The 20,094-nt window shown below is 35.5% G+C and overlaps 1 protein-coding gene across 1 annotated transcript in view; it reads right to left on the bottom strand.

The window, feature by feature from the left end:
- Nucleotides 1-18,281, bottom strand: part of SMC4 (structural maintenance of chromosomes 4) — a 32,406-nt gene extending 14,125 nt beyond the window's left edge. The window contains exons 1-11 of the mRNA XM_063100134.1: nucleotides 18,194-18,281; nucleotides 16,942-17,085; nucleotides 15,854-16,032; nucleotides 15,161-15,352; nucleotides 13,675-13,851; nucleotides 6,518-6,682; nucleotides 6,124-6,251; nucleotides 5,527-5,667; nucleotides 4,559-4,709; nucleotides 2,842-3,006; nucleotides 1,223-1,456 (exon numbers count right to left, since the gene is read on the bottom strand). Of these exons, the coding sequence (XP_062956204.1) occupies nucleotides 1,223-1,456; nucleotides 2,842-3,006; nucleotides 4,559-4,709; nucleotides 5,527-5,667; nucleotides 6,124-6,251; nucleotides 6,518-6,682; nucleotides 13,675-13,851; nucleotides 15,161-15,352; nucleotides 15,854-16,032; nucleotides 16,942-17,080 (1,671 nt within the window). The 5' untranslated portion in view covers nucleotides 17,081-17,085; nucleotides 18,194-18,281. The remainder of the gene's footprint in view (nucleotides 1-1,222; nucleotides 1,457-2,841; nucleotides 3,007-4,558; nucleotides 4,710-5,526; nucleotides 5,668-6,123; nucleotides 6,252-6,517; nucleotides 6,683-13,674; nucleotides 13,852-15,160; nucleotides 15,353-15,853; nucleotides 16,033-16,941; nucleotides 17,086-18,193) is intronic.
- Nucleotides 18,282-20,094: the final 1,813 nt, after the last annotated feature.

Here is a 20,094-nt window from a genome sequence, read left to right as displayed (position 1 = left end):
TGGTAACTGCTGGAAGAACATGGATGGATCTCCTGTTTTAAAAGGGGCATAAATTAAATGGGAACATAAGTGCAATATGGCTCTAGGAGCAGTCCCTCCTGATAGAGAAAGTAGAGTTAGGGCTGTGGAAATCCCTGTTTGGTACTACATAGTTAAGCATAAATGTGTTCTAATTCTTAAGTTCTGCCCTAATCAAAAGCAGACCTAGGAATAGGGCACTAGATATGAGTAACTAGGCAGGACTATGTCTATGCTGTACTTTGCTTTCTAATTAAACGAAAAACAAAACAAAAAGGCACAGATCTGAAATGAAGAGGAGAAGATCTGAAATGAAGAGGAGAAAGATGATTGGACAGTCCTTTTGACACACCCACCCTCCCTCCCTCCCCAAACTCTCAGTTTCTCAATCTCTGACTTAGCTGCAGCCATCTTTCCTAACGTATTCTTCCCCATCTCCAGGTTTTAAATTATCTCTATTACCCATCATAATGGCATTAAGTAAAAGCTCAAGTTATATAACTTATTCAAAAATAAACTGAATCACCAGGAAGATGGAAGTTGTCATTGGATATAATTTAATTTATAAATTCTACATGGTTATGAAATTTCCTGATGATCATAGTGTGCATTTACTAAAATGAAAAAGACTCACATTTCTTTTCAGCATAATATCTCTTCAAGCAGCATTTTCTATTGCCATCTTGCCTAATGAGGCAAGTTTATAAAATTTAAAATTTCTTAGACATCTAATTCATTCTAGGATTGGGGGGAGGGCACCAATGAGCTACGTGAGATATCTTGATTAGTTTATAACATTTTGAAGTCCCAACAGAAGAAATAACATCCAAAAATCCAAAAACAAAAAAAAAGATAGTTGTTTGTATATTCATTATACATATATTTGTCTTTCATTTATCCTTACATAAGCTGATTACTTAGATTTAGAGAAACAAAAACTTTCTTTTGTTTAAATTACTTCCATGGGATGGGAGTGGTGGTGATTTGCTGTTTGATGCTTCTGGGGAGAATACAGTTAAGTTTCTTGATTGGCTCAGTCATATGAAATACTGAAATGCTGACCACATTCTTTTGGGAATTACACTAAATGAAAAAAATATATAATTCATATACCCATCACTTTAGATGTTGAGATTAAAAACAAAAAATATATAACACTAGGGTTGATGAACAATGTTCAGATAACATAGAAGCAAAGACTTACCTCCTTTAATTCTTGTTCAGTTTGAGGGAGTTTTGCCTCTATATCTCCAATTGCAGCTTTTCTTTCTTTGAGAGTCTCAGAAGCTGCAATTAGAGCTTCCTTGGCCTTACTTAATTGAGATACTGCAGTATTATGACGACTGAGATAGATATCAAGTTCTGACTGAGCTACATCCATCTTTGAACGTGCTTCATTTACTGATTTGCTGAAACCCATAAGTTCTTTCTCTCGACTCTGTTAAAATATGGGAGTCCATTACATCTGAAATATATCTACTTTCAAACTTAAACTGAAATGGAAACCATACATTTTGAATTAATTCAAGAAAGGAGATTCTACCAGCATAGTATATAGAAATAAGTAATTTTCAGAAGTAGAATAAAGTTTTTGCCTAATTGTCAATATTCACTGTACATAAAGTCTTTTCCCAATTGATTTCACAAGAGCTTTACGAAGTAGATCTTACTACGTTCATTTTAAAGATTAAATCAAAAAAGAGAATTATTGAAAGAGAAAACAAACCTGGGTCTAAAATCTAGATTCCATGCTCTTTCCACATTACCAGGTATAAGAACTATTTAGCAGAAAGTATCCTAAAGTATATTGATGCTGAAAATCTTTACATTATGCTAAGGAACGAACACATTTAAATTTGAGTTTTGGCTTTGTCATAGTGCAAGGTCCACAGGAGTACTCAATATACATTAAATGAACAAATGTTAAAATCCACTATCCATAAAGTATTCTATTACAAAGGCTACTGTATTATCACATAGGTATCTTATAAAGTTTTGTAGTGTGACATCAGAACATGTCCATATTCTAAAGCAGAATCTATGATGTCTGTGACCTTTCAATCCAATTACCATCATCTATTAAAATATGTATTTAACATGGTCAATGTTGTCAAAAAAGGCTGTGGTAAATATAAACAAAGATAGCTGACTTCATGCTTATACTCTTGTTGGGTAGATAATACATATATCAATGTGACAAACTTCACGCTGTTTTACTAAATAATGTAACAGCTAACATTTATTAATTTTTTACTTTCTAAGCACTTTATATAAATACATTTATTTTTTATTTTCACAAAGTAGATAATATTTTCTTCCTCATTTTGAGGAAGATGTCTTGAGAGTCATAACAACCCGCGTAAGAGCAGAGAATGATTGATCTAGGATTTGGACCAAGAACTGACACAAGAGCCACAGATTTTAACTATTACAGAAGAGCTATAGAAGCAAAAAGAAGGTAGACGTCAACTTATGCTTAATGTGGCCCCAGGTTTTACAGGTGGCAACACATTAGTTACCAAGGAAATAATTTAGAAGCTGAAAAAGATTCAACAGGCTTAAGAGTGGCATGTATAACAATCAAAGTATTTCACATCACATTTTCTGCTATCACTACAAATTCTCATTCAGCTTTTTTTTTTTTTTTTTTAAATGGGAAAGAAAACAAAAGGGAAAAGAGTCTAGGCTGATTAGTCTTATGACTTAAATATTAGAAGGCCAAACTGTCTTTTAATGGTTCACTTTTTAGTATTACTGCAATAACAATCTTCAAGTTACAAAAAAATAAAGGCCACCAAAATAAACACTGAAAAAGAACCTCACTTCTTTTTCTTTCTGAAGTCCTTGGGTTTCCTGTTTAAGGCTATCCATAACTTCCTTTAATTTTTCTTCTTCTTTCTCTTTTTCCTTTTCAAGGGCATTATTTCTAGTTGTTGTTTCAGTTATGATATTTTTACTCTTGGCAGGCATACTCTTAAATTCCTCAACCTGAGATTATAAAACAAAATAAAGTTATAAAAGCATATACCTTTAGGCTACCCATACTATGAATATTTGACTTACTTAAAAGGATTTCTCAGAGTCTTCTAGGTCTTTGCTGTTTTCTTTGAATGAGATTTGAACTAGCTGGCTTTAACAAGTATTTTCTTAATCATTCTATGTAATTTCTATTTTCTGTCAGTCTAACCGTAAAACTAATTCGATAAACTGGTTCCTTATGAAAAAAAATTCTCCCTGGCAGTGTTTTCAGGTCCTCCTTCCTTCTTTCCTAACTTCAGGCTGTAATTATCCTTCTTTAGCTATAAATATGCTCTGACCACATGGAATTTCCTAACTACCCCTTCATTGTCTATCATAATTTGCCACAAGTTATCTTTATCACCCTACCTGCAAATCTTAAGATCTTTCACAATTTTACTCTTTCAGAAGTCACCATGTAGAACTAATATTTCATTCCATTAGTATTTTCTGGTAATAATCACATATCCATGTTTTACGTCTAAAAGCTATGCCTCTATAATAGTTAAATTATAACTATTAGTCTGTCCAATTGGGGGTTACTCCCAAATCCATGTTATTTCGTTTACCCTGGTCATCTAGTACCAGAGAAGTTCAACATTTCTAAAATTGGTGTTGCTCACTGATTCACATATTTGTTAGCTGTACTGAGCAGAAAGTATTTGTGAACAAATACATTTGGAAAATGCTTATAGGGTAATGTATATGGAACAAAGGCATTTTGGGGGAATAGGGTTTAGGTGTCCTATATATTAATATCTGATGGAGCTATCAACATAGCTTGAGGGACCCCAAGTTAATTGATCATAATTCTGGCTCCTAGCAAGTTAGGCTTTTCTATATTCTGGTCCAAACCTCATTTTTTTTTTTTTCTTTTTAACTTATGAATACCTAATCAATCCCTTGTAAATTATGAGCTTTCCTATCCCTCGTTTTTAAGGGGAAACTCTTACTCTAATCCTGATAGTTTGATTTGTGCAGGAGACAGTTAATATTTTTAAAAATAATGTCTAATCAAGAATATCTTTCAAAATCACTACTCTAGGAAAAAAGATAATCATCACTAAAACAGAATTGCTGATTTGTTAAATGTTTTCTCAAGAACATATATTAGTGTGATATAAGCTCTAAAATTCAGTCAGTGGATGCAAGATTCCCTTGGAAAGGAAAAATCACGTTCAGAGAGTAACTCTAAAACACTCAACATTCAGAATCCTAACTCATTCTTTTGGGCCACAAGGGGCAAGTACATCCATGAAAAATAATGAAAACTAGGGCCAACCCCGTGGCGCACTTGGGAGAGTGTAGCGCTGGGAGCGCAGCGACGCTCCCGCTCCAGCCACGGGTTCGGATCCTATATAGGAATGGCCAGTGCACTCACTGGCTGAGAGCCCGTCACGAAAAAGACAAAAAAAATAAATAAATCAAATAAAATACTTTAAAAAAAATAAAAATAAAAAAATAATGAAAACTAGATCTGATATTCAGACATGAAATTTTAAACATATTTTCTAACACCTACCTTTTCTTTATCTTTTTGAAGTTGTTTCTCCAACTTTTTGGCTTTACTTGTAGCATGTTTCAATTTTTCCCTAACTTGAACATCTTCCAAATCTAGCTGTGTAAATTTTTCTTTATTCTCCTCAATAAATTTTGTAATTTTATTCAGTTTCCTGGCAAAGCAGATAAATTAGTCATTAGTTTGGATATCCAGATATTTTAAAGGCATATTATATATCCTTCCCGGACACCACTTCTATAAATATATTCAAGCTCCTATAAAGCAAAATCCTAAAAACTCTCCCTATTAAAAGCTGATTTCCCCTGATAGCTGAGGAAGCTGCTGAAATTTCTGATTATGAGTTAATTTGCTTTTCTAAACTTCATGGGAAATACTACAATTTCCAGTGACCAGGATGTCTAGGTATATAACAATTTTACCATGAAAGTAAGAGTTATTTTAAAGAACAAAAAAGAAACTCACATAGGTAAGAAGAGATACTAGTCTCATTGAATATTGGCATAGAGTAGGACTATGATAAAATTTTTAAAAATCTATCTAGAACAACACAAATTCTACCTCTGAATCAGATTTGTTAACTATTCATTAAGAGATTAACCTGTCAGGTCAAATGCTTATTATTATTGTATTTTGTTACTGTGTTCTGCCACTAGGGGGTAGCATCCCCCACTACTTTAAGACTTTGAGAGTTGGGTGTTCAACCTGAAACAATGATGAATTGGATTCCGGGCAGCGGTTTTGTTTGTTTTGTTTGCAATAGGAGACTATTTTATATGATGGCCAATGCATTACATTTATAACATGCTGGTGGTAAATTTATATACAAACACAGGACTGGCCAGTTAGCTCAGTTAGTTGGAGATGGTGCTGATAACACCAGCCGCCAAAAAAAAAAAAAAAAAGTAGACACACGCATAATGAAATTAACTGACTCTAAATGCTTTTAGTACTTTCCAAAAGGTTATTACTTCTCTACATCTTCTACAGTTTTATTCTTAGCTTTCATTTCATTCGATAGTATACTGCTCTTCTCATTAATTTCTTTGGTATCTTCATGAATTTTTTCCTTTTGAGTTTCCATTTCAGCAATTCGTTTCTGCAGATCATAACTAGAAAGATGGGAAGAAAAGAAGAGATGAGATCCCAAAACGCCATTTCTAAAACTGTATGACTATTTTAATGAAATAAGCTGTTTCTAAAGTATTCTTAGCTACAGTCAATTTACAATTACCTAGGGCTGTGGAGGGTCAAGGCTAGAATTTAGGAACAAAATAGGTTCATTATAAACAAAGATCTATTACATGGGTTAAAAAATATGTAAAAATATTAATAATAATAATAAATACTTGTGAATCCACCTCCCAACTTAAAGGATACTAAAAAGACAACTTCATTAATCTGATAAATAACCCAAATTTAATAAATCTATAATATAAAATAATTTTTAGAATTTTTTTCATTTCATTCTTCACATTTCTCTAATATAGGAAAAGAGAAGGGCTTTGACTTAATGGTTAGAAAGTAACATAACTGATAATTATAAAATGATAAATTAAGGTACTTACATGTAATACTGACAAACATGATTCTTTTTTCTAAATATTTCATTTTCCAAGGTAAGAAATTCAATAGCTATGTTTTTCTCTCCTTCTAAGGCATCCTTTTCCTTTTCCACCATCTTAACTCTGTTTAACTACAAAAATTAAATTTAAAGATTAAATATACACTTCACATGTACAGTCTGAATTTAAAATATGCCAACATTAGATAAAAACAAACGTATCAACAAGAATGTTCATCTTAAATGCTGACAATATAAAAACATTAATTTCAATCTAAGATAGTAAATATTTCAATAATTATAAACATGTAACATAAACATGAATACGTGACTCAGCAAAATTTGTTAATCCATAAATGAAAACACTGATTTACAACAAAAATCTAAAAAAGATTCACCTTCTCTCCTCTGTGTTCATTTAATATTTCAACTCTCCGACATAAGACTTTAATAGGTTCATTTAGCCGTCCACAACCAATTATATCTTCTAAATATTCAAGCATACCCTCATCATGTTCAGTCTGGCCTTTTGGTTTCATCATCGCAATTTGTTCAACTTCGCCCTTTAAAAAAAGTCATATTTCATACTCATTGTATGTGTTTAGCTAAATCAATCTTATGTGAGAACTGGGAGCAGGTCAACTAACAAACCCAATAGTAATGAACAACTAAATGATGTGTATTAAGTAGCTTAAAGAGATTTAGTAAGATACAAAAATGTTCTCTTTACTGATATTCTTCTTAAAAGAGTTTTAATTTTACACAAGGGAATAAGGAATGTGTATTTATACTCCCTTACATAAATTCTTATGAAATTATAATATACACCCACATATATATACACAAAGCCAAGGGAATATTCACCATCTAGAATGTTTTTTCAATATAAATAAACAAAACTTTTCTATTAAGAAAAATTTAGCACAGTAGTCACATAATATGCAATTTGATTATGGTTGCAACATTATAGATTGTTAATAAGATAATTGTCCTAAAACAAATAATTTTCAAAAAGACCCTTCATGGTTAAACTGTACTAGGAACCCTGTCTCAAGGTGGTTAGTATTATTAAACTTTCTCTATAAACCTGGTGTTATGAGTTCCTTGACAAGTAATGGGCTTCATAAGGCTATCTCATACTTAATGTTCTAACTTTCTAAAAACAAGACCCTTAAATGGAAAATGAAGGTACCTATTTCTCATGGTAATAAAATAAATCCAACTGATCACCTTAAACAGAGAAAACTAATGGCACTGGTACATATGACATGGGAAAACTTTCATTTTCAATCATTAATATAGCAACTTTGAACAGTAATTAATGTCTTAGATTAACTATACATATGTGTATGCAGGTAGTTTAATGACAAAGAGAAAAGGGAAAAAAATTTCCACAGTCAGTAACCGTCAAGGCCGACTGCCAGGCAGTCATTTAGTTTGATGGTGGAGAAAATTTTGTCTCAACATGTTCAGGCAAAATGCTGCTACTTTACTTCACAGAAGTAGCCTGCTTAAACTCTATGAGACAAGCAAGTGGAAAAAATATATCTCTTATTTTCAGCAAAATAGCTAAGATAAAGAAAGTCAAGAAAAAGAATCAAACATTAAAAAGAACACATCTTAGCAATTCCTATTTCCTAAATGTACACGACTGAAGCTTAAAAATTTGGGGTAAAACTTGTTAATGATTAAGTGTCATATTTACCAAAAACCTTAACATAATTATAAAAAGTAAATTTAAAGATAACAGAATATAAAATAGGTCATTTTTAAATCTACTCATGGAAAGGCATAATTTTTTATATTTTTATATCTCATCATCATTTTTCGGTACTTTAACAACCTATTAGCACAACATAATTGATCAAATATAAAGTCAAACTGTTATCTAAAAAGCCTTATTCTCCATAACATTTAGTATATTATGTATGAATCAGTGTATAAACTAAAATATGTGGATATTTATGTAAATATGTATTTTATTCTGCTTTCAATGAGCAGTTCTTTCCAAATGTTTGCAGCAATATAGTTTAAGTTTTAGACAGGATTTAAGCCTGGAAGAATGCCCAAAGCTGTCAATTACATACAAAAAGATAAACTTTAGTCACCGAAGAAGCCAAGGGTCTTATATCAAAGTTTTCACCTAGGTAGGGCTTATCAATAGTGGCACTACTAACATTTTGGGCTGGGTATTCTTTGTTGTGGGTAGCTGTGCTAGGCATTGCAGGATGCTTAATAGCATATTTGACCTTTACTTACTAGATGCCCATAACATCTTCCTTTTACCAGCTGTAACAATCCAAACTATGTGCAGATATTTGCTAAATGTTAATTAAGCAAATATCTTAATTTAAGATAAATGTAATTAAGAACCAGTGATCTAGAGGTTGTAGTTTAAATCTTTGGGTTAGTGTTTATAATCCAAATAATAAACAATATCTGACAATATTCTACTACACTATCCTAATTCAAATTAAATATCTGAACACCTATTTTAAGATGAATGAAAAACCATGCCAAGAAAATTTACATTTAAGTCAAACAGTGATAAGGTATTATTTAAGTACACATTCTTCAGAAAATGAAAAGTTGGGATTTATTGTAACAGTTTATACAAATAAAAATATTCCTAAAGCATTATACTTTTCCTGGCCAAATTACTTCTCGAAAAGACGGAGTACAGCTATTAGAAAACAGCCTAGCTTTGGGTAAAGCACAGTGGTTGCCTGTTTTTGGTTACTTGTTCCTTCCTCTCCAAACAAAATGAAAGATATGCAGGTATAATTTCATCTCACTCTAATAAGGCTGCCCAATTAAAAAAAAAAAAAGTTAAAATGAAAGACAAGGATATTTACAAATCAAAATAGTTCCCTCTCAAGTCCCACATAACAATATTCAGTTTTAGTTATCCTATAATTGCATTCTTTTTTTTTTATTAACCAGTTACTGTCTTATCAGATTAGTACTAATGAATTAACAGGTTACTAGAACAGTTAGGCCTTTACTTGCTCTTTGACTGCTAGAACTGCTATGGTATTCCAATGACAATCTGGGACTTTTCTTGTGGCTCTGTTCGTTGAAGTCATTTGCCTGTCCTACCACTTGCTTGCTTTCTTCTTTTTCCATTTTGTGCCATCTCCTATGTAATCTGTGGGTTGACAGTCTGAGCCTAGAGGACTACTTATTTTTCAGAAAATTTACCAATCCCACATGAAATTGTAAAAGATAGTTTTAATTTAGGGCAATAAACTCAATATACTTCAGAAATAATTTAAAACGTCACGGAAATTTAAAGTCAACCTTCCATATCAAGGTTCCAAACCACAAATAGTGAGGGCATACACAAGAAAATGTTTCAATTTTCTTGAAACACACACACACAAAATATAATATTATTAATTTATGTTGCTATATATTATATATATATATTATTAATATATAATAGTACCTGAAGATGGCAAAATTTTATAGGCCCTCACACTGTTATCTCTACTTTCTGCAGCTTAAAGCATACGAAACAAGCTTTTAAACACTCTATTGCCCCCAACTGTTTTTCACTATGGACTTTCTTTGTTTTAAATTCTGTTCATACTGTATCAGGGACATTAAGCAACTATGGAAAATGTCAAGCAGGTTTTTTAAGAGTAACAAAAAACAGCAAACGTGCTTCAAGAGGACATTTACAAAATACCAAGGGCTTAAATCTTAACTTACTGAAGGTCTTGTTGGCAGGCAATAAGGACACTGTGATTCAGTTATACCATTCTTTGATAACCTAATTTACAGGAATATAGCTTGAGAGTCTGAGGAATGATTACATAAGATGCCCTTTATCCTTATTCAAATATAATCCAAATTATAGCAAGCATGAACTACAGAAAATTCAAACAGTATATAGATATAAAAAAAACTTTTTTCCTAACAAGGCCTCAATGATTCTTAAGACAGATGGGGCCGACCCAGTGGAGCACTCGGGAGAGTGCAGCGCTGGGAGCGCGGCAGTGCTCCCGCCGTGGGTTCGGATCCTATATAAGGATGGATAGGATGGCCGGTGCGCTCACTGGCTGAGCGTGGTGCAACCGGTCACACAAAGACAAAAAAAAAAAAAAAAAAAAAGACAGAGATGGGTGTTTGCATCAAAATTAAATGACCCAGAATTACTGGCTTTTAATTTTTATTTTGCCTCGATAATCTTTATTTTCTTTATTTTTTTACTGCACTGTAAATTATTAATTGTTCTTTATCTTCCTGTAATAATTTTATTCTAATTTGCTCTTCCTAAGCTACCAGAGGCAAAGAAACCAGTTCACCAAGATTAGCATCTGCCTAAAATAATTGCAAAAAATAGAAAGAATAATGCTTTAGTGGCTGAACATCTTAATATCTATTCTGGTTCCTTAGGGGCAGCTTTTTTCCCCCTCCCTAATAGTTGAGGCTGTTGAAATCAGACATGTTTGGAAAACTGAGGTATTACTGATAAAGCTAAAAATTTCTTTTGATATTTTAGCAGACTCATATCTACAAACTAAAAGACTACAACCCAAATAGTTTACATGCCGTGCCAAGCTTAGAAGTATACTGGAAAAAAGAAGAAATGGACAGGCAACAACTCAGACCTAGGTTAATCCAATCTTCAAATTACAAAACAATTTTAAACCCCCCCTCAAACAACAAAAAACCCATCTTGGTTCTTGTTTTAAATTTTAACTTAGATTTTGTAACATGAAGACAAAAAGCATATGAAGTTGAAAACTGTGACAAAATTTAAGTTGTGCTATAATAGTTGTAGTTTTTGAGGAGTTTACAAAAACACTGAGACAGCAATTATTAATGCAACTTTGAACTGTAATAAAAGCATTGGGTTATCATTCTTCTACCCTTGAATGGAGCAAATGTACCATATCCAATTAAACCTAATTTATAAGTCATAGTTACCCATAAAATGCTATACAGAGCTAATAAAACTCCGCTTGTTTAGACCAATACTTACAACAATGGGACAGAGGCTTCCAAACAAAGTATAAATAAAGGGGAAATGGAAAATACAAAGGTCCATCATAATCTAATATTTTTTGAGGGCATGTATAAATGCCTCTAAGGACAAGAGACAGGGTCCAACCATCTTTATATTATTTATAGCATCTTAGGATGCTCTTAGGTGCCTCATTAGGAACTCATTTGAATGGTCAACTAATGAAATTTTTAAATGAATTTAAATACTAGAAATGCTTAGATGAAAAACCTACTAAACCAATATACAAACAGTATATAAAATTTTACTCTTATGGACTTCTAAAATTTAATGCTTTTCAATCTTAAAAATAAATTTTTACTTTTGCTAAATTTAGATTACTTAGGCAACTGGCCAGTCTATAAATTTTATTCAAAGTAATCATTTATGTCTTGGATGGTGATACTGTGATGTTGTCTACAATTTCCCAGCCCCCCAAATCATGGATAGTTTCTAAGATAAGTGTTATTCAGTGGGAGAGAAAGTAACACATACCACATTCTTACTTACCTTCAAATGCTTACATCTCTAGTGTAAGATTATAATATTTTGATAAGGATCTTAAAATCCATAGAAACCACTCTTAATTTCCCTCAAACTTTTAATACATCACCATTAGTTCTACCTAGTCCAATCCCTCCTTCTTCCTAACAGGTGAGTTCTTTAGGTTCTAATCCGTAACTTTAATAGAATTGAATTGAATCTGTTAACTTAGAAAGTTTACTTGGGTATTATCTGGGAAGAAATGTTTTAAGCAATTTAATTGTCAAGATCACATAAAAAGTTAAAGTTATTATGAGGACAAATGGCTTCAGCATCCTAGGTACTCCAGAAGCACATATTTAATATAAAATTCACAATTTATAAATTATTTACTTCTCTAGGAAGTTATGTTATTAGCTTCCTTTATTACTGAATTATGTAGAGAGAGGCTGCATTGGAGGAAAAAAAATTTTTCTTAGAAGGGTTAAAATGCAGTCCACTTTATTTCGATGAGTCTTTGCACAGGTGTAAAACTGAGTATCCCAGGATGACAGTAAAGAAACGTCAAAGAATAGGCAAAAGATAAACACAAGTAGTTTCCAGCAAAATGGTATCATCGAATTTAGTACTATAAAAAGGAGATACATTTTATCCATAATCAACCAAACCAAGTCCCAGAATATGAAAGTTCAATTTGAAAACAAACAAGCAAAAAACCCACAATGTTTTAACTCACATTTAGATAAATTCAAATCTTATGTAGAAATATATCCACAACTGATTTCCCAACATTCATTTTTAAATAATTTTAGGTCACAGAAGTATTACAAATGTACAATGCCTGGTAATAAAAGATATTAATACAAACTATTCCAGAATATTGATTTACCTTGCATGCTATGTATGTCTAAAAGTAACATATTTAAAAAATAATTGAAGAATAAGGACGAAAATGGAAATAGGAACTAACACTTTCTAAGTTTGTTACTGGGAACACTCTGTCATCCTAACAAAACTTTAAGTATCAAATCAAAACTCCCAACTACATCAGTAGCACAGGACACTAAAGAACATTAGCAGCCATTTCTGCATCACAAAATAGTTTTACTTTTATTATTATGCTCTTGGTGATTCTGGATAGGAGACAGGAAAAGAAGATAGCCTTGAATCATACAGGAATTGTAAAACATCTGACAAAGCCATGGTTTTATACTAAAAGATTTTTTTTGAAAGGTAAAATACAGGGAAGAAAAGACAGGGATGTTTCTTACCATGTAATGCTGGTAGAATACACCTTTACTCAAAGAATACGGGGTTTCTAATAAAAATCGACTTAACACCAGGTACTTAATTTTTATAGCTCCTTAAAGAGACTTTTGTTCTGTAAGAGCTGTAATACTTAAGAATGTAATATCAAAGTGACTTTCTGATCTACCAATAGTAGTAGTGGTTCAAGAAAGTAGGCCATTCTAAACAAAACAAAAACCAAATTGAGTAAACTCTTAGTTAACCATTCTAAGTGTTAAAAAAGATTAAATTAAATCAGTTAGGTGCCCAGGTAAATTTGTCAAATACCAAGTGTATAGATTTTTTTTTTTTTGCTGTATATTATAAGAGATAATAAGACCAAAAACAAAAAGGACAGACTATTAAAAGATAATGAATCTCATTTAAAATGTTATCTTAGGGAAATACAAACAGAAATGATAAATAGTTGCTATATCCCTGTCACACTAAAGCAGCACAATAATATTGGTGTTTAATATTTATTTCACTACGCCAATATTTACGTGCTGCTAGAGTGGAACAAGTATGTCAGTCCATCCAAACAAAATAAACATCTGGTGATGAAAATAATAGTTTTGAATGAATTTCCTTAAATTTCTAGAGCAGCAAATAATGATTCGCATCTTGACTGTAGTATGTAAACCATGATGTGCTGCTACAGTACTTTAAGGCCTCAAAAATACAGGATTCATCCAACAGGAGAAACCACCCCCCAGCTTTATTGAAAAAAAGAAACAAGAATAAGAGAACCTCTAAGGTCTTTAGCAAAGTTACCTGTAAGATTAAAAATCTATTATGGTCCAAGTCAATTCCATGGCTTCGAAGAAGATTTCCAACATCTTTAAATGTCTTTTTCTTCCCACTTATGTGATAGACAGAAGTATTATCTCTGTAGGCCGTTCTCGACACATAGAAGTTACTGTTAGGAATGACTTCATAATCATCCCCTTCCTGTTTTGAGGAAAAACAAAACCAGAAAACAATTGTTGGTATTAAGTCACAGGTCTGCTTCAAATTTCACTCACTTCATACTGAAACTAATTCTATGGATTGAAAACCTCAATTGAATATGCACACAAACTGGCAGTAGTTCTCAGGAATAACCTTGCTTAGCAAAGAATAGATACTTTTCCAAGTTGTTTGGTATCTTTCTCAAAGACCACAAAAACCAAAAAGCCAAACCATACAAACAAAAAATCTACCTTTAAATAAGCCTAAAAACAAGACTTGACTGAGAAGAGCTGATGAAGGTGGACAAGAATCCCATCAAATCCAAAACAAACCCACCCAAATTATTAAACCATATTGACAGATTAATTGAAGGTAAAAAGAAATGCAAAAATTGACCACATTCCCGATTTTTTTAAAACAAAAAAATTAAAAAAAAAAATCAAGTGCAAATCTACTTTAGTATTAAAACTCACCTTTTCTTACCCTTAAAAGCTCTGTCATATTGAAGCTATGGCTTTTAAAATTTAGATAAATAAATATAAGTAATAGGCAATGGAATAAAACCTGATTTACTGGCAATCTATTTTCCAACCCAAATTGTACAACAAAAAGCAGTAAGAAACAAAATTAAAACAGATGCTTCAGTGTAATTAAAGTCCCTTACATATAAAAAAATAAAAAACAAAACCCAGAAGCCAAGTCACATCCCCATTTCATTATGTAATTAGTTTCCTATATTTTTGGATTCCATTCAGTCATTTTTGAACAACGTATTTCCTAATTAAAAAGAGGAAAAAAAAAAAAAAAAGAGCAACAGAACCATGTTAATACCCTAGACATTTTATTTATAATTGTCTCTATTTCAAGAAAACAAGTATGTTAGCTTGCCCTTTCCCCATTTCGAAAAGTCTTAATCACAGAAGTTCAAATTGAAGCAAAGCTCTTTCATACCACAGATATGCAGGACCACTAATAACATTAAATTTGATGTGCACTGAAACAGTGGAGATGGCAAAAATCACTCAATTGTTACATTTTTAAGTTTAGGTAATTTATTCTAAAGCAATAAAAACGTTTAACTTTTATAATTTATTTCTCTGGCTAAAAATTTTAATATTTTAAGTTTAACAGCCACCACCACTCCCCCAAAAGAAAACATGGTCATGGAGGCAACGAAATCAATATCTCTTTTGCTTAAATTACACATGAATTTTTAAAAGCCAATCTAAGCCAAAACAAATAAAATGTGCAAGGTACCGAAGTCCTGTTTTTCTTATTTGCAAATAACTAAACAGTAAAAATCCCTTACCTTGTCAATTATCTTTTGAAAATGAACTTCTACAGTACAACTCTGAATATCCTTGTGTTCATCAGAATTATGTATTAGTACCGAGAGTTTCTTAGACCTTATTTTTTGTGCTCGATAACCAAACACAAAAAGCATAGAATCAATAACATTGCTTTTGCCACTACCATTTGGCCCAATAATACAGGAAAAGCGCTGCACAAAAGAAAAAAAAAAAAGAAAGGAAAAAAGTTTTTAAAAGGTCATACTAATACTACCAATTTTAACTTAAACTGCTTGATTTTTTTTTTACTTGCAGTAAACACTACAAGCATTTAAAAGTTTTCATCGCTAGAAGATACACAACTTAAGTTTTCTTACATCATGCTCTCCTCTATCACAAGCTTCAACATCTTAAATAAGACCAAGATCTAATTCTAACCAAGACTTTAAAAAAAAAATTCATTCTAACAGTTAAAGGGAAAATACTTCAAAGAAAAACACTCACCGATTCCATTCAATGAGGAAAACTTTGCAGATAAAGAGGTACCAAAGATAATCAGATACACAAAAGCTAATTTCAGTTGTTAAGATCATAGGAACATACCTATGTTATGCGTGAGAGAGAGCGATGGAGAATCAGGATAGTTACAAAATTAAAATATACTGTATCAAACATGTATTATCTTACAATAGCTATTTTAAATGGACGAATACCTTATGGAAAGGTCCCAGAATTTTTTCCCCAGCATAGGACTTGAAGTTCTGGTTTACAATATGAGTTATCATAAGCCGAGGAGCTCCAGCTTCATTGGTCATTGCTGGAGGCGGGGGAGGAGGAATGCTACTCAAAATCTCTTCTAAACTTCTATTATCAAGTTCCTCACTTGGAGTCTCTAAAAAGGCAAAAAAAAAAAAAAAAAAACAACCAAAAAACCCCCTACTTTATACTTTAGTTCAATAAGTTTGGGGGACTACTGCGTGCTAATCTTTAAGAAAAATGAGATGGAGGGATGTTATTTATGAAACCTGGGAATCTATATCTTCCACTTAAATACAGAATTATCCTAAACTCACAGGGATGAGAATCTAATCTTTCAGTCTGGTTTTATTAAAAAAGAAATACTTGAAAGAAATGCCAACTGTCACCCCCACAAAAATACCACTACATCATAAAGTAAATCCGGGAAAACCTCAACAAACGGATTCTCTGCTCCCTAGCTAAACAGGAGGTTAAATCCTGAAGCTTTAGATCCAACTCTCCGTATCTCTGAGCACCTGGAACCTTGACTTTGGAAACTCACGAGCTTCAGCGACACTGTCACAGGGCTTTCATGTCACCCAATTCCTGGACTCACAAAAGCTATAGTAGTTTCAAATGATTACCTTCTCGTTAAACGCACTCTAAGACTATAGAGGTGATGTTAGGGTCAAGCAACTTTTCATCACTTTCCTATAGTCACTTCAATTCTGTACGAAAAAAGTCCACTAGTTCTTGGCTGACCGTGCCAATTTCAGCGGAAATACAATAAAGATGTCTGTACTAGTCCAAAAGACCACAAACAAATATTCACAACTAAAGCATGTGCTCACCCCCAGCCCCTCCAGCACCGTTACAGCGAACCCTACCTCTGAAAATCGCCAAATGGCTTTCCTGAATTGCTCTACCGGACCGACACTGGACTTCACACGCAATCCCAGAGCCTCTCGTCCGCGCCCAATAACCCCGGGCACTCTCGTCTAAGGAGCGGACGCACCCGGGTCCCCCAGGGCGAGTTCTTGCCGGGTTGCGGCAGGTCACTCACCTGCGGCGGCGGCTAGGCTCTCTGCGCGGCCCGACCGCGGCTCAGGCTCTGCGTCGCTGCTGCTGGCGCGGTCCGGGGACGGCGACGGCCCTTCCTCTTTTCGCCGGGCCGTGGAGGGCTGAGTGCCTTTACGGGGCATGGTCGCTGGAACCGGGGGAGAGCCAGGAGCAAGTCAGCCCACCGGCCGCCGGCCCCCACGGCAGGACGGGCTCAAGCCCGCAACCTACCCCTGTTACTGCCGCCCCACTCGGGCAACCTCGGTCCACCTGTGTCCGAGCGCCCCGTTTTAAAACCCCGCTCAGAGGCAGCGGGTCCTCGGGAAAAGAGCCGCAAAAAACCCTAAGTGACAAGCAGGCGGGACTGGTTTCGTTAACAAGACCTAAGCGGGAAAACCTAGATGTGCCTGGGAATCAATCGAGACTGAGCGACTGCTTAGGTCCTTTTCATTTTTTTAACCCCCACTTCCCCTTAGATTAACTAAGTAAGAATACTCTCTAAGGTATTTCTAAACGAAGTGACTCCCACACGCCGACATTTACTGCCATCCCCACCCACGCCCTCAGGGCTAGGGATGCAAGCGCGCTGACTTCCACAGAGACGAGTTCGTGTTAGCTTCAGGTCTGCGAGGCTATCAACTTTCTAGAGTAGCGAAGCCTAACGGGCGACTCGCCGCCCACTTTCCTCTCCCCGCCATTTAGCTCTTGGCGCCGTTGACTGCCCGGGGGATTCGAGGGCTCCTGTCCACAGCCCGACCGGGAAGCGCGGCCGAAGGCTGGGATTGACCACCAGCGACTTCCAAATCGGACGCCGGCAGCGCCTGCTCCGGTTGAATCATTTTGAGGTGGCAGAGGGGTTTCGTCTGTCCGAGGCCCGGGACAGGGTCCGGTTGGATAGTAAACTATGAAAGGTCAGCAGAAAAGGCTCAGACCCGGTGATCAGTCCCTCGGGAGAGGAGAGAGGGACAGGGGGAAACGCCCTTTCCCTGAGAGATCATGATTTTTGAGAAGAGGCTTGGAGACTCCCGGAGAGACGCTGAAATAGCTCAGAAAAGTGGCGCCCGGGAGAAGCGCGCGGGAGCCACGGCCGCAGGGGAGCGGTCGAGGGGGGAGGGGTGACAGCGAGAGAAATCTGCCGGGAGGCAGCCTCAGCCCGGACTCCGCGGCTATAGTTTAAGGCCTCGACTTTCCAGGCGCCCGCGGACAGGGCAGGAAGTAAGAATGTGACAACCTGATCAGGAAAATAAGTACCTTACCTGCGGGACAGTCCACTCAGACCAAGGCTGGAAACGGTCGTATAACCTAACCCCCACCCCAGCTCCTACCGGTGTTTCGGCTCCGGGTCCTTCACTCGAAAATGGCGCCTAAAATACAAACTCGAACGGAAATTCGTTACAAATGCGCGCAATGATTTCTGGGATCCACTTATTTGAAAAAAAGTGCGGCGATTACCACCGCCATTTTCTGGTCGCGCATGCGCGAGCTCCTGGCGGGACCTAGTTGGTAGGGGGAGTTTCTACAAGCGAAAAGCAAGAGCGAGGAAAGGGTGGGTTTGCAGAAGCGGCACTATTATTAGAAATATTTGAAAAACAATCTGGCGAGTTTTGAAAAAGAGGAAAAAATAGAATAGGGTTCCGCCCACAGCTGGAGGCGGGGCTCAGTTGTCTAATAATGCCCTTTGAGAAGAGGGCGGGCTCGCTGGGGGGGGGGCGGGGCCTCGGGCCCGCACTGGTGACGCGCGGCGGGAAAGTATCGCGGGAACGGGGAGTGATCGTAGCTCTTACAAGTCGCTATGGTGACTGGGAGGTCCGGAGGTTTCTTAGTAACCGGTCTTGTCTCTGTGAGAACAATCTCCACTGCTTACCTGGAGCTTGAGGTAAGTGTCTTCACCTCCGGACGTGGTGAGGGAAGGGTTTGGAAGTTGTACCGTTATTGGATCCCACCTTCCCTGCTTTGTGGGTGCGTGCTTCTTGGAGCATCAGTTATTTTCTGCCCCGGGGGCGGTCGAGCTCTGGTGTAGCTTTTGGGATGCAAAGGAGAAAGCCCTGTCTTTGAAGGTAATAGAAAGAGGGAAAACAAGGAGAAAAGAAGAACTGGATTAGTGAATGATCGTGTAGCCCACATGTGAATAGAAAAATTATGACTTTCGAGTTACTGGTGTTAGGTCATTAGTGTCACTAGTAAAAGGGGGTTTCGGACTTTTTGAAATCATTTGACTAAAGAGCTCCGTATTGGAAGAAACGATTTGCCGGTGTCATCTGGTTTTCTTTATGAGGAAATTATCGATCAGTAAATCTTTCTTAAGTAGCTTTGTATACATTGCACTGTGCAAGGCATAATCGGGATTATTAAGCAAATTTGACAATTCCTGTTCCAGAGAACTTGGTTTTGTTAGTGGGTTTTTAACCTGGACTCTGGATCTGGTGGTAGGTGACTGGCTTTCAGAGTTAACGCCCCTGAAATTGTATACAAAATTCTGTGTTTGTGCATTTTCCTGGGGAGTTATTTTAACTACTTTCATCAGATCTCAAACTTGGTCCTAATCTCCCACAATGTTAAAGATTTGACTACTTCCAGTATTTGTTAATCAACTCTTATGTACTTGACATTACGAACTACTACCCTTCTTTTAAGGCCTGGCATACTAAAGAACTAATCTGCTTTATGAATGAATTTGCACTGCCACTGTAAGTGTATTATGGCTCTTGCCCTGAGGAAGATTTAGATGTCATGTTCAGTGATTATCAAAAAGGGGTGGAGAGGACACTGCTCCCAAGTGTGAGAGTTTGGTGGGGTTGGGAGACTGATGTGGTTTGAATAAGCATTGACACCATATTACCATATACCTTTATATCTGAAGTTGAAAAAAAGAATTATTGTTTTTAAATGACAACTACAGAAAATAAAGGTGATTGAAAAATTTTCTTTTTGGCTGGTAGGCATGCTTGGAAGATATAAGGATTCTCTTTGAGGGCTTCTTGAATCATTTGCATTTTCAAAGGTTGTAAAAAACTCCAAAACCTCAGTTGGAGAGATATCAACTATGAAAAAAGCAAAGACTAGACAAAATTGAATGGTGAACATGGGGATAGAGCACAATGTCATAGAAAGATATAACATAGAAAACAGAGTCACAGATTCCATCATTTTTAAGCTT

The sequence above is a fragment of the Cynocephalus volans genome, chromosome 1 (genome assembly GCF_027409185.1).
Source record: "Cynocephalus volans isolate mCynVol1 chromosome 1, mCynVol1.pri, whole genome shotgun sequence".
Taxonomy (NCBI): Eukaryota; Metazoa; Chordata; class Mammalia; order Dermoptera; family Cynocephalidae; genus Cynocephalus; species Cynocephalus volans.
The sequence above is the reverse complement of the archived record's forward strand: the minus strand, read 5'-3'. Positions and strand labels throughout refer to the sequence as shown.